Source organism: Podarcis filfolensis (genome assembly GCF_964270895.1).
Source record: "Podarcis filfolensis genome assembly, chromosome: 8".
Lineage (NCBI taxonomy): Eukaryota > Metazoa > Chordata > Lepidosauria > Squamata > Lacertidae > Podarcis > Podarcis filfolensis.
This window is the reverse complement of record NC_139611.1, coordinates 63,906,997-63,919,004: the sequence shown is the minus strand read 5'-3', so window position 1 is coordinate 63,919,004 and position 12,008 is coordinate 63,906,997. Positions and strand designations below refer to the sequence as shown.

Below are 12,008 nucleotides of genomic sequence, written 5' to 3'. Positions count from 1 at the left end.
TCCCTTCCTATTGGTTCACAGCCTCCGAATGTAATTGGCCGGCGAGCACCCAATGAATGTTCTTTTCGGACTCAAGTCCCCTCTCCTCGAATATTCAATTTCTCGTAAGAAAAAAATTGTCCCTTCTCGAGAACCGTAGTGAGGGCAGAGGTAGTGGAGGAGAGGGCGGAAATACCTGAAGCCTCATTCCATCAAAACGGGGTTTCTATTGTCAGTTGTACTGTACAACCAGCAACTTTTAATTCATCCCTAAATTTGACCATTACAGCTATTCACGGCAGGTCTCTGTAACCTGACAGCAGAAGTCTAACTATGTCTATTCAGAAGTAAGCCCTACTGAATTCAATGGCACTTACTCCCAGGTAAATAGGAGCCACCATTAATAATAAAATAATGTTCATCTATAGTTGCTATATGTATGTGTCATTAATAAATTAGAGCACTGCGTTTTTGAGAAGTACTTCCACTTTTCCATTTCTCTTGAAGAGCAACAAAAAAAAACACCACTCAAATCTACAGTTGAGCAATAGTTTTCGTTTGTCCTAATAAAAGTATTGCCCGACTGTGGATTTTGGATTTCTCTTAAATGTTTGATTTACTGCGTAAATCTCCTTTGCACATTTATCTGAGAATGTCTGTTTCAAAAACCAAGAAAATTGCATATACATAATTACTTTCATATATATAAACCTTGATTTACTTACCGGTATGTTTTGGTTAGGGTTGGACTAGATGACCCTTGGGTCTCTTCCAACTCTACAATGCTATGATTCTTTATAATGCTTTCTGTGTATTGCTGCCGTACCTTTGAAAAGAAAAGAAATCCCGTTCTTTATGTTGCTAATAACATTAATGTCATCCAGCTCATGGATGTTATCGGCTTTAAATCTAGTGGACAAATTAGATCAGAGACAGCCCAGGCAGCATAGCCAGTGGTCAGAACTGTGAGAGTTGCAGTCCAGCCCCATGTGAAGGATACCACATTGGCCAAATCCTAGCTGAGGTTATTTTTTTTAAAAAAGTTTTTTTTTATTAAAGTTTGAAAAGAAAAACAAAAAAGAAGTAATATACAAATGTTAACATCAAACGCCAAGCATTTTAGTTTTTTACATTAAAACTAAAGAAGGGAAAAAATGAAAAAGAAAAGACTTGTGGGTCTATGACTATCAGCTTTATAGACTTATGCAAAACCCTTGCTCCGTAATAGAATTCCAACTCTTCTCCTTTCCAAAAGCCAGCCTGTGGAACGCCCTCCCATCAGATGTCAAAGAGATAAACTACCTGACATTTAGAAGACATCTGAAGGCAGCCCTGTCCAGGGAAGTTTTTAATGTGTGACATTTTAATGTATTTTTAATTTTTGTTGGAAGCTGCCCAGAGTGGGTGGGATACAAAATTATTATTATTATTATTATTATTATTATTATTATTATTATTATTATTATCTTCCATCTTTATGCATATAAAAATCTCACCACAGTGAGCATATATTGAAATAATATTCCATATTCTTTTTCTGGTTATATATCATCCATTAGTCCCAACAGGAAGAGTTCTTGTTTCAGCTGAATATTAACTTTCAAAATCCTCTTTATCAATTTGTGTATTTGTATCAAGTATTTTTTAGCTTTTTGAACATACACCAAGCATGATAAAGTGTCCCTTCGTGTTCTTGACATTTTCAGCAAATATTTGGAACATTTTTATATATTCTAAATAATTTCTCAGGAGTTAAATATCAATGGTACATCATTTTGTAAAAATTCTATTTTAGAACATAGCACAGTATGTATTTTAACCCTTTTGCCTGTATGTATATGTTCCCATTGTTCCATCTGTATAACCAACACTTTTTGCTCATTTAATCCTGCATTATTTAACTAGTTCTTCTTACATTTCAAATTTCAACAAACGTTTAAACATTTTTTATATAACATGTTCATCATCCTTATACAATTGCTTCTCAGAATCCATCTTGCTTTGTTCCATACCTCAAGTCTTTTTCCCCAACTTAAGTCTCTCTGCTGATTGTAAATGAGAAAAACCACTGAAAATTTTAACCTTCCACTGTTAATTGTTCCCTTGTTTTAATTTTACAATCTCCTTGATTCCACCGTGGGTTAGGTTATAAATGTGAGCATAATCATTCAAGATTAATTGTTGTGCATGCTGCTGGTGTGTTGCTTATTAATGATTAAAGGCCTTCATTATGACTGGCCATGAATAGGGTCCAGAAATAGAAGGATCATTAATATGTAACTCAATGGAGTTGGTTTGTCTCATTTGTGCTATGACGCTTGCCCTCTAGGAAGTGAGCTCCTTTCCCAGTTGTCTGTAATTGTGCTTTGAAAGAGATGAAGCTGATGTGGCTACTAAAATTATAAAAGCAACAGTTTGGATTCTGATGCTAGACCAAAATTAGGGCGACGGGCAAGTCTGGTTTAAGCTCTCCTATAGGAAGGACGGACATTTTAAGTGGATTATGGCAACCGGCACCATGGTGCTAGGACTGGTGGTTGCACCCATGGGATGGGTTCTGATGCTGGCAGCTACAGTAACCCCAGAATGGCGGGAGTTCCCCAAAAGACCTGGCTTCCCTCATGAAGATGTCTCCTTCAGTGACGGCCTTTGGGAGAGCTGTATGGAGATGACCAGCATACAAGACAAGGTATGCCAACCGGTTCCAGAGGAGATGGCTATCTCCTGGCCTGTTCAGATGGTGAGGGCCCTGACTATCATCTCTCTGCTTGGTGGCTTCCTGAGTTATGTTCTTACCCATGTGGGGACACGTTGGTGGTCTGAACATCCAAACTACTGCCTTACAGGAGGCTCTGGGCTCCTGCTCCTGCTCTCTGGAGTCTTATACCTCTATGCAACATCCTATATGGCATACAGAGTCCTATCTAACATTGCAAACACAGAGACCCCAGATATGGACAAATTCCATCTTGGAACATGTGTCTATCTAGGTTGGAGTGGAGGAGCAGCCAAAACCTTTTCTGGGATGTGCCTGGCTACAAGTTTCCAAAGGAAGCATGACAACAGCTTAAGGAATCTACCTATGCCCTACTATGTGGATTATTAAGGAACTGAATTCGGTTTTTCAGGATAATTGGTGGAACAAAACGGGTTGGTGGGTCTTTTAATCCAACCTTTGTATGTGGTAGCATGCACTCTTTAAAAATATTTGTAGGATGTGGCTCAGTGATGACTTGCAAATTGAGGATACAAAAGCTTATCAGGAAATGTGTGTTGTGCTTCATGACAGGAAGACTGGGAGATGAACCTGTCAAGGCTGAAGTGGGCAGGTCAACAGGTAGGGTGTAATGGATATAAGAATATAATGTATCTGCACGTTTCAACCACAATTGGGAGGGGTGTGTTATACTGAGATAGGGATGGAATATGAGGATTAAGACAGCAATCCCATTTAGCAGGGAGTAAATCCAATTGAATTCAAGTCTAATCTAGACTAGACATTAGATTATACTGAAATGTTGATGCTGCAAGGATTTGTTGATGAACAGTACTCATCATATCCCTGTCCTGGATTCTCCTGGAGCATTCTCCTGGAAGGAACAAGTCTGCCACTCGTGGGTGCTGCTGGATCCAGCACTGTCACTGAAAGCTCAGGTAGCAACCATGACTAGGAGTGACTCTTTCCAGCTCAGCTGGTTTGCTAGCTATGGTCCCTCTCAAACAGAAATGTATTGTCCACCATACTCCAATGCAGTGATGAACTTCAGGTTGGAATACTGCAATGTGTTTTACATGGGGCAGGAATTGAAGATAATTTAGAAACTTCAACCTATCCAACATGCAAAAAGCACCCCCCAAAATAGTACTGCCTTTAGAACTCGCATAACCCCTGTTTTAAAACAGCTGCAGTAGTTTGCCAGTTTGTTTCCTGGCTCAGTTCAAGGTGCTCACTTTAGTGTTTTAAAGCCCTAAATGATTTAGGCCCCAAATATCTGAAAAACTACATACCTACAGACCCCTCCCCAATGGAAGTGAGCCTGGCATCTTCATTCTATAGCTTTCTTTGCATGCTGAAGATTCATACCTCTTTATCCTGGTCTTTAAATGAGACTCACCTCTTTTATTGGATCTATACTGCTCTGCTTTGTTCCATTAAAACAATACTGTGTTTCACTTATTTTTATATAATTGTAATGCTTTTATTTCTTTTGATAGTTATAATATATTAGTTTAACAGACTTCCCAGGAATGGGTAGGAATGAGCCTGCAATTCCAAGGATTCTTTGGGGGAAGTCAAGTGCTTTAAATGTGCATTGAATGTTCTTTAAAGATGTGTGGATCTCCCCTTTATCTTGCATGTATCTTGATCAAATCCTTTACCCTTTTAAAATTTGGCTTTTTGATTTTCCTGAAGATTTAGATTTATGGAGCATTCCTATTTTGACAAAGTCTTACTGCTAAGAGGAAGCATTAATAGACTGTGGGATTCTTTTTGAGATTCTGTGTTTATTTTGGAAATAAAGTGGTTTTAAGCTTTACTATGGTCAGTAATTTAATACTGCCACTCCCTCTCTTCCTGCCTCCACCCATCAATGAATAACTAGGAAGGAATGTTTGTGATAGAATCCTGCACTGCAATGCCAAGAGTTCCGTCTTCAGGATACTTGTTCCTCCAGCGTTGTATTGGTGCCTCAGTTTAGATAATAGTGAAGGTATGCAGAGCTTTGGAGCAAACAAAACAAAACCCATCCACTTCTTAGAAAGAATTGCAGGAAATGAGAAGTCACAAACAAATATTTATCATTCAGCACTTACAGGGTTTTGTTTTTTTTAAAGTATTCTGCAAGTTTTTTGATCTTGCAACAAATCCCTATTAAATATTTTATTATTTTTGAAGCTGAAGTTACTTTTTTGTTTAAAAGAATGCAGTGACTTACAAAAAGATCAACAAAGGATTTTAAACAACCAACGCAAAAAGGGCATATCAAATTATACAAGCTCATGGCAAAAAATATACATAATTCCAGCAGCAACATAAATAATTAGGAGGAAACTCCTTGAACAGATAGGTAACCACTGTTCCTGGTCTTGTCTATGGTAAACCAGTTTGCCCAAAGTTTTAAAAGGGGCAGGTGGGGTTTGAACCCAGATACCCTGGAACAGCATGGGGGAACTATGATTCTGTGAATCTCCAGCCCAACGAGCAAGTCATATGTGACCAAGTATAGGGCCAGGGCGTAGCTAGCCGCTTCGGCACCAGGAGCGGTGGGGGTGGGGCGAGCTGCCCACGGGTGCGCCACGCGGGGGTGCCGTGGCAATTTGCATATGGGGGCGCCGCAATGGCGGATGCAAGCCTCATGCTGCCATTTTGGGCAGCGCGGGGCCCCAGGCCACAGCGTCGCTCCCAGGAGAGACCCGTGGATTGGGCGCGCTGCAGGCCAGGCCCTGTGGTAAGTGCCGACTCCCACGGTGTGCCATTTTGTCAGCCCCCTCAAGGATGACACCTGGGGCATGCCGCACCCCCTGCACCTCCCTTTCTACGCCCCTGTATAGGGCAGCTAAAGCTGTGGCTATACAGGAAAAAGCAGGGGCCTTAAAATGTGCTCCTGATTGGATAGTGGGGTTTGCTGTCAGCACCAATCAGCCGATTTCCCACAATGCCTCCAGTGACTGTGCAACAGGGACATTGCGGGGTATTAAAAGGGCATGTCCTGCCAGACACTATCCATGCATCATTACAGCCTCATCATTACAGCCGCTTCTGCCAAATAAGCCTACATGGGCCCACTGAAAATGGAAATCTATTTGGATGGCTATAATTAACACAAATATGCTGGAAGCTGATATAAATACAAGATAAAAAGGGTATATTCGAATTGCAGGAGATGATACTTCTCCAAAAGTGTTCTTTTTAAAAAGGATAAGCATTGTCCTAAAAAAAAATACTTGATTTATTATAGCTCAACGTACACTTCATTGTTTTGGGACTGGACAATTTGAAAGCCATCATTTTGAAGATATATGCAAAGTAACATGTTTGATAGGCTTGAATCTATAAATTGTCAGAGCCTTTTTTTGCAGTTTAATAGTACACGTAGCCAGTATTATTTATTCTTGCATATGCTTATCCCACCCAAGCTAGTTCCTGATGCAAACCACCGGTCATTTAAAATTGAAAACCACACATTGCTAGGATGCCTTTTTAGTTATTAAAATTACACATAAGAGTTTCAACTTGAAACGTGTCAGTGAAAGTGCTGCTTTCTGAATAACTTTTTCAAGGGAAACAAAGCTACGGAAAGCAACTTTAAAATCTTGCTTTTTCAGCTTTTTTCAAGATGTTGGTCCACAGACAGCAGTTAGTGTCCTGCTCCCTTGGGTCAGGCTTCTCTTTTGCACTGTCAGAAACATGTGTCTGTCTTCTTTAAAAAAAATAAACCCAGATGAAATCAAAATGCCCGCCATGACAACAAACAATCTTCCTAATCTCTCAGTTCAGCAAGAAGTTCTTCTTTGTCATTCATATTCTTTCTCTCTTGGGTGAGAGGACCATCTGAGTTTGTTTATGGGAACAGGGAGGAAGGTAATATCCACAGAGCACATATCCTGCTGACAAAATAGTTTATGGAGGAGCAGCAGCAGCAGCAGCAACAGCGTCCTCTGGGTTGAAGTCTGACACATAGTCTGTTCTTGCGCCATCCTCTTGGCTCACCCTCTTGGCCCACCAGGCCTGGATTTCCTGGTACAACTCCTGATGTTGTTCTTTCCATGCTCTGAATTTCTCAGAGGTCAGTTCAGAGTCATCCAGAAGAATATCGAGTAGCTGAAGTTCAGCTGTTTTTGCCTGAGGGAGGAAGGAAGGTCCCATCTTTAATGCTGATGCACTGTTCTTTTTAAATTTATTTTTAAGTCTTTGAAGCCCAGAACTGCAAGGATTTTAAAGCTTAGGAAAATGCCAGCCTGTTGCATTTCCATGCTGGTTGTGGTATCTATCACAGGTGTGGGGAGCCTTTGGCCCTCTATAGCTTGCTGAACTATAACTCCCATCAGCCCCAGCAAGCATGACCAATGGCCCGGGGTTACGGGAGTTGTAGTTCTGCAACAACTTGAGAGCTATAGGTTCTCCACACCTGACTTCTAGTCCACCCCTCACTTTCCATGCTACACCTCCTCTCCCTAGGTCATCCCCCCTCTCTGACCTTGCTCTGCACATTCCTTGAGCGTTTCTGCCTATGCAGAACATGTTCTTGAACTCTGATTATGCTTCCTGCCTGTCTGGAGGGATGAAGGATCAATAGTGTGTGCAACTGTTGATAGACACTAGCTGACTGTACAAAGGTAAAATTCACATTTATTGCTCTGCCCACTTCTGCCTCTGGCCTTGACCACCACTAGCATGTGATCCTTGGAAAGTTGCCCAGAAGGGAATGCAGCCCTCAGGCTGAAAGATGTTCTCCTCCCCAGTGTAAAGTGATGCTCCACCTACCTTGAGTGTGCTTTGGAGGGTCCGAACAAGATGAACCTTCTCGTTGATCTCCGGGTTCTTGTTGCGCTTGACAAAGGACTTCCGGTAATATTCGCGGGTGAACACCTGCTGTTTCCCAATGAGAGACACTCCGCCTTGCTTCAGACACTTGATCAAAGACTCCAGTTCTTCTCCTGAAGGATCTTCACGAGGCAGAAGGTTGAAAACCATAAGCAAAAGCGTTCTAGAACTCTGCTGCCCTAGAGGGCAGGGCCAGTACAAGAGGAACAGCCTTTCACAGAGATGAATAATGAACTGTGTTGTGAAGGCTGCATTTTCTTCTTCTTACATAAACTTGGAAGGGGGAGGCAACGTAAAACTCACCTGTGGGAGAGGGCGATGCTGGGCTGTGGTCTGCATTTTGTCTTGGGAGGGGACTACCCAGAGGACTCCTGCTTGGGGATTCGTTATTCCCTGCAGCTCCTGTTAGCAGCTGATCTTTTTCCAGTTCCCTCCGCTTTGGCTGAAAGAAAGTAAGATTTTATTATAGCATGCAAGAAATGGAGTAAAGAAGAGCTAAATTCATTATCACTGGGCTCGTCTACCTTCTGCTTGTTCCATGTCTAGAAAGCATGAGTCTGAGCGGTGTTCCGCTTGAACTTTACTTTCTACTCACGGGTCTGAGTGGTTTTGCCCTGCTCCTATCCCAGGGAAAACCCACTCTTTAGTGCTAAATCAGAGCCAAAATCAATCCAGAGAAAACCCAAATTGCTGTTTGCTCCAGTTGAGCACTAAAGAGTGGTTTTCCCCAGGGGGAAAGCAGTGGGACAAGAAGAAAGGTGGATAAGCCCATTTTGGCATTCTTACACCATGCTCCAGCCCCAAAGGCTCCCCTGAGCAGCTTACAAATATCGGCGAGAAGACACCCCTTCCCTAAGGCTCACAATTTAAGAGACATGAAACTGGAGGAAAAAAGGATGGGGAGGGAAGATGGGGAAATCAACATCAGCACTAATTTTTACCTGAATACATCATGCAATGAACAAGAGGAATGAAAAACTGTGGAGAATCCCCAATTGCATTTGATGTGAAAAGGGGATTCCCCACAGCAACATTTCAATTGCACCATCAATATAGCATTATCACAACTTTTTGGCAGGCACTGAGTGTGTGAGTCCATTCCCACTTACCTCCATAGCTCAGATAAATGGGGATGGGCTCGCAATTTCAAACAGGGGACCTCTTTTGGGTCACACATCTTTACTATGGGGTGCACAGTAAAGATGATCCTTCCATAAGACACTTACCAGATCAAAGCTATGCCTAGGAGAGTCATCCTCAGGGTCCTCTGCTTCTGTTTCACTGTAGCAATCTGTTCAAAGGGGAATTTTTTCAAAGAAAATTCTCAATGTCCAATCACATTCCATTACATGAAATTCAGTCCCAGCAAGAGACATATTTTCTCTACCTTTCTGTAGGGGGCAATTAGAGAGAATGTGGTACTGTCCTTTCTCACTGTCAAAACAGAGTTTGTGTCTCTGAAAATCCCAAGACAGAAATGGAGGAAGCTGCTTTATTCAGAGGACCAGTTTGCACATAACACAAAGCCAAACTATGGCTTCGTGTGAACACATGAGTTCCTGCTCCACTCCTCCCCTCAGTCTTGCTGCTGCTGCGCTCCTATGAATTGTGCCATGGCTTAGCTTAGTGTGGCGTCCCAAACCAATCTTGTGGGTTGCCTCCTCCAGGAAAACCATGACCTGTAAACCCAAGAAAAAACCTTGGTTGCAGCTTGTAGTTTGCCTGGAACAAGTCAAACCGTATGCCTGCTCAATTATGGCTTAAGCTCACAGGAGCAGGATCTGAGGAGGAGCAAAATGGCTGTGATCTCTCTGAGACCCATGATTTGGCTTAGCGTGACACAGAAATGAACCAAGTGTTGGACCTTTGGTGAAGTAGCTCAGCACTCCCTACAACACTGACTCTTGTCTGCCAAAACCAAATGGAACATCTCTGGACCTGAATTTAGGAATCAAGATAGATTTAGGAATCACAGGCAATAGAGTCCCTTCAGTTTACAGAGAGAAAATATGCTGAATAGGTTTTGTTTATGAAGTGGATGCCCTTTTACAGATAAGCTTTCTATCAGAAATGGATAGCAACTGTGGAAACGGCACTCTCCTGCCTCTGGAATTCTCACATCCCGGGATGCTTGCCAGGCACCTAATTTAATGCATTTTAGGCACTCTTAGTAGAATAATAGAATCATGGGAGGTACCCCAAGGGTCATCTAGTCCAACCCCCTGCAATGCAGTAATAGATCTGATACTGCTGTTTCAAGGATGCATTTTAGTGATTTTTGTAAATTACAAAGTTGAGACATAAACATTTTGAATCGAGTATTGAGAGCCCACCTTCTTGCCTATGTGGAACAGATTTATGGACTGGAGTGTATTTCATCATAGAAGTTATCAAACGGCTGACCCACCTGGGAAGAGAAACAGTCTGTTTTGAGATTTACCCAGATGCTCAAGACAATTTTCCTCACTGCAGTATATGAAATCACTAAAAACAAATATCTACTTGAATATGATCTTTTTATTAGCAGTATTAACGCTGCTTTGCCTCTCAACTCCCCTTGATGACTTCATTCCCCAAAGTGTATTTGGGTATTTGCTGGAAAGACACAGACTCAGGAATTTGTCAGCTTGAAGCAGCTGATATCAGATACTCCCTAGATTTCTTCACAGTTTTTGTTTTTCTGTGCAAACCCTGGCTGGAATTTGACTAGGGTCATCTTTCTCGGTTTATGGCCCTCCACAATAAGGTTGCAGTGAGGCCTTTAGGGAAATCAGGCAACATCTGTCAAGGATTGCAACACTACTTGAGACGACTTTGCATGGGATGCATCAGTCCCCAAAGTTGCTTCTAGGGTGGAACCTGAGATTGCTCAGGTCACTCCCATGTGGCTACTTACATGCTCAGGTCAGCCAGGGTCTCTGCTGCAAAGATAAAGGGCTTGTATTTCTCATGGGTAAGCTGGAAAACACTGCAGAAAAAGAGAAAAGGTGGCTGTGGTGGAATTCCCCATGATTCTTTGCAAGGTCTGCCCATACCCAACTACAAATCTGCATGGTTACAGTTGTGTGTCAAGGCTTGAAAATGGTTGCAGTGGGCAACTTCACTCTCCCAACCTCTTTGGCTCAGGATATGCTGAGAAAGATCATTCTACTCTAGGCACATGAAAGAGTGATAGAATTATGGTCCAAGAACTTGAATAAAATGACTGATGAACTGAACAATATGACCGACTAGCGGGACCTGCAACAGAGTGCTGCAGCATGGAATGCTCACATTCAGGGTGCCATTCAGCCAAGCTCTCTTCCAGGGTATTCCTTTCCCTCTTCCTTCCCCCATGACAACCGTCACATGCATCAGTCAGTCAGCATTCCATGCCCACTGAGCATGCTCGGTCCTCACTAAACTGCTTTGCATACTCCTCCCCTTTATCCTGGCTCTCCTCCCCTTAGACCTGGAACTGGACTCTTCACTATGTCCATTCTGAAAGCTTTATTGTGCAAATCAATACAGCGTCCCAACACAGCTCTACGGGCTACAAACAGGTGAAGCGCAGAGGAGTTGAACAAGCCCTGGCTAGGGGTAGGTAAGACATTGATCCAACACTTGACATGTGCCTGGGTTGGGCCCTTCAATTCATGCAGTTTGCACCTAGAGCCTCAGGGTTGGGCAAACCAATGTTATTCCTCCACATAGGCTGGATTTGTAAGGTATGTTTGCCCTGGTGCTGACACTGCCACATCCTTGGGAGTCAGGAGTGGAGTTGGAGCCAGACTGATGTCAGACTTTTCCCCAAACACCACCCTGGGAGGGGAAGCCTCCCTGCTGACAGGTGGAGGTGCTGGAAGTGGCTCCACATTGGACGATATCAGGCTTGGGGAACTCTGTTATGGGAGCTGAACTCTCCTCTGACAGCCCTCCTTGGGATCCAAACCTCCTCCTCCTCCCGACCAGATCAGACACCTGAGGTTCCTGTTTCACATTCCACAATATACCACTGATGTTTTTATTATTCAACTGCTCAAGAATGTTTTACAGGAAGCAATTAGTAGGTGAAGTAAACAAAAACAGTAAGCATCTTACACTGTTGCTAGTTGAAACCCCCCGCTGGGGTGATTCTCAGAGGGTAGTTGGTCCTGGCCATTCTTTCTCCCTACTTAATGGATGCATTTCCCTTTCATTTATGAGCAGGGCTGTAGCTCAGTGATAAGAGCATCTGCCTTGCATGCAGAAGGTTCCCAGGTTCAATCCCCAGAATCTCCAAGGAGGGCTGAAAAAGATTTCTTGCCTGAAACCCCAGAGGGTTGCTGCCAGTCAGTGAATTATTGGATTTATGATGTGCACGTCCCTCTTTGGAGCCCAGGGTGGTGTAGACGATACTGCGTTAGATGGATCAGCAGCCTGACCCTGTAGAAGTCAGCTTCCCCTGTTTGTTCAATGTTCAAGAACTCGCCAGAGCCACCCATCAGGCTCACTGCACATACTC

General features: G+C 42.9%; 1 protein-coding gene and 1 long non-coding RNA gene across 3 annotated transcripts in view; one reads left to right on the top strand and one right to left on the bottom strand.

The window, feature by feature from the left end:
• The first annotated feature begins 97 nt into the window (after window positions 1–97).
• On the top strand, window positions 98–12,001 carry LOC310769177. Its single transcript, XR_014551488.1, has 3 exons — window positions 98–362; window positions 3,269–3,316; window positions 10,975–12,001. It is a non-coding gene; the product is annotated as an uncharacterized lncRNA (long non-coding RNA).
• Window positions 4,767–12,008, bottom strand: part of CNKSR1 (connector enhancer of kinase suppressor of Ras 1) — a 32,331-nt gene continuing 25,089 nt past the window's right edge. For both annotated transcript variants that reach the window (XM_083627052.1, XM_083627053.1), the window contains 6 exons: window positions 10,422–10,493; window positions 9,859–9,932; window positions 8,752–8,816; window positions 7,829–7,967; window positions 7,466–7,647; window positions 4,767–6,823 (listed from right to left, as the gene is read on the bottom strand). In XM_083627052.1, coding sequence (XP_083483178.1) covers window positions 6,602–6,823; window positions 7,466–7,647; window positions 7,829–7,967; window positions 8,752–8,816; window positions 9,859–9,932; window positions 10,422–10,493 — 754 coding nt within the window. In that variant the 3' untranslated portion in view covers window positions 4,767–6,601. The remainder of the gene's footprint in view (window positions 6,824–7,465; window positions 7,648–7,828; window positions 7,968–8,751; window positions 8,817–9,858; window positions 9,933–10,421; window positions 10,494–12,008) is intronic.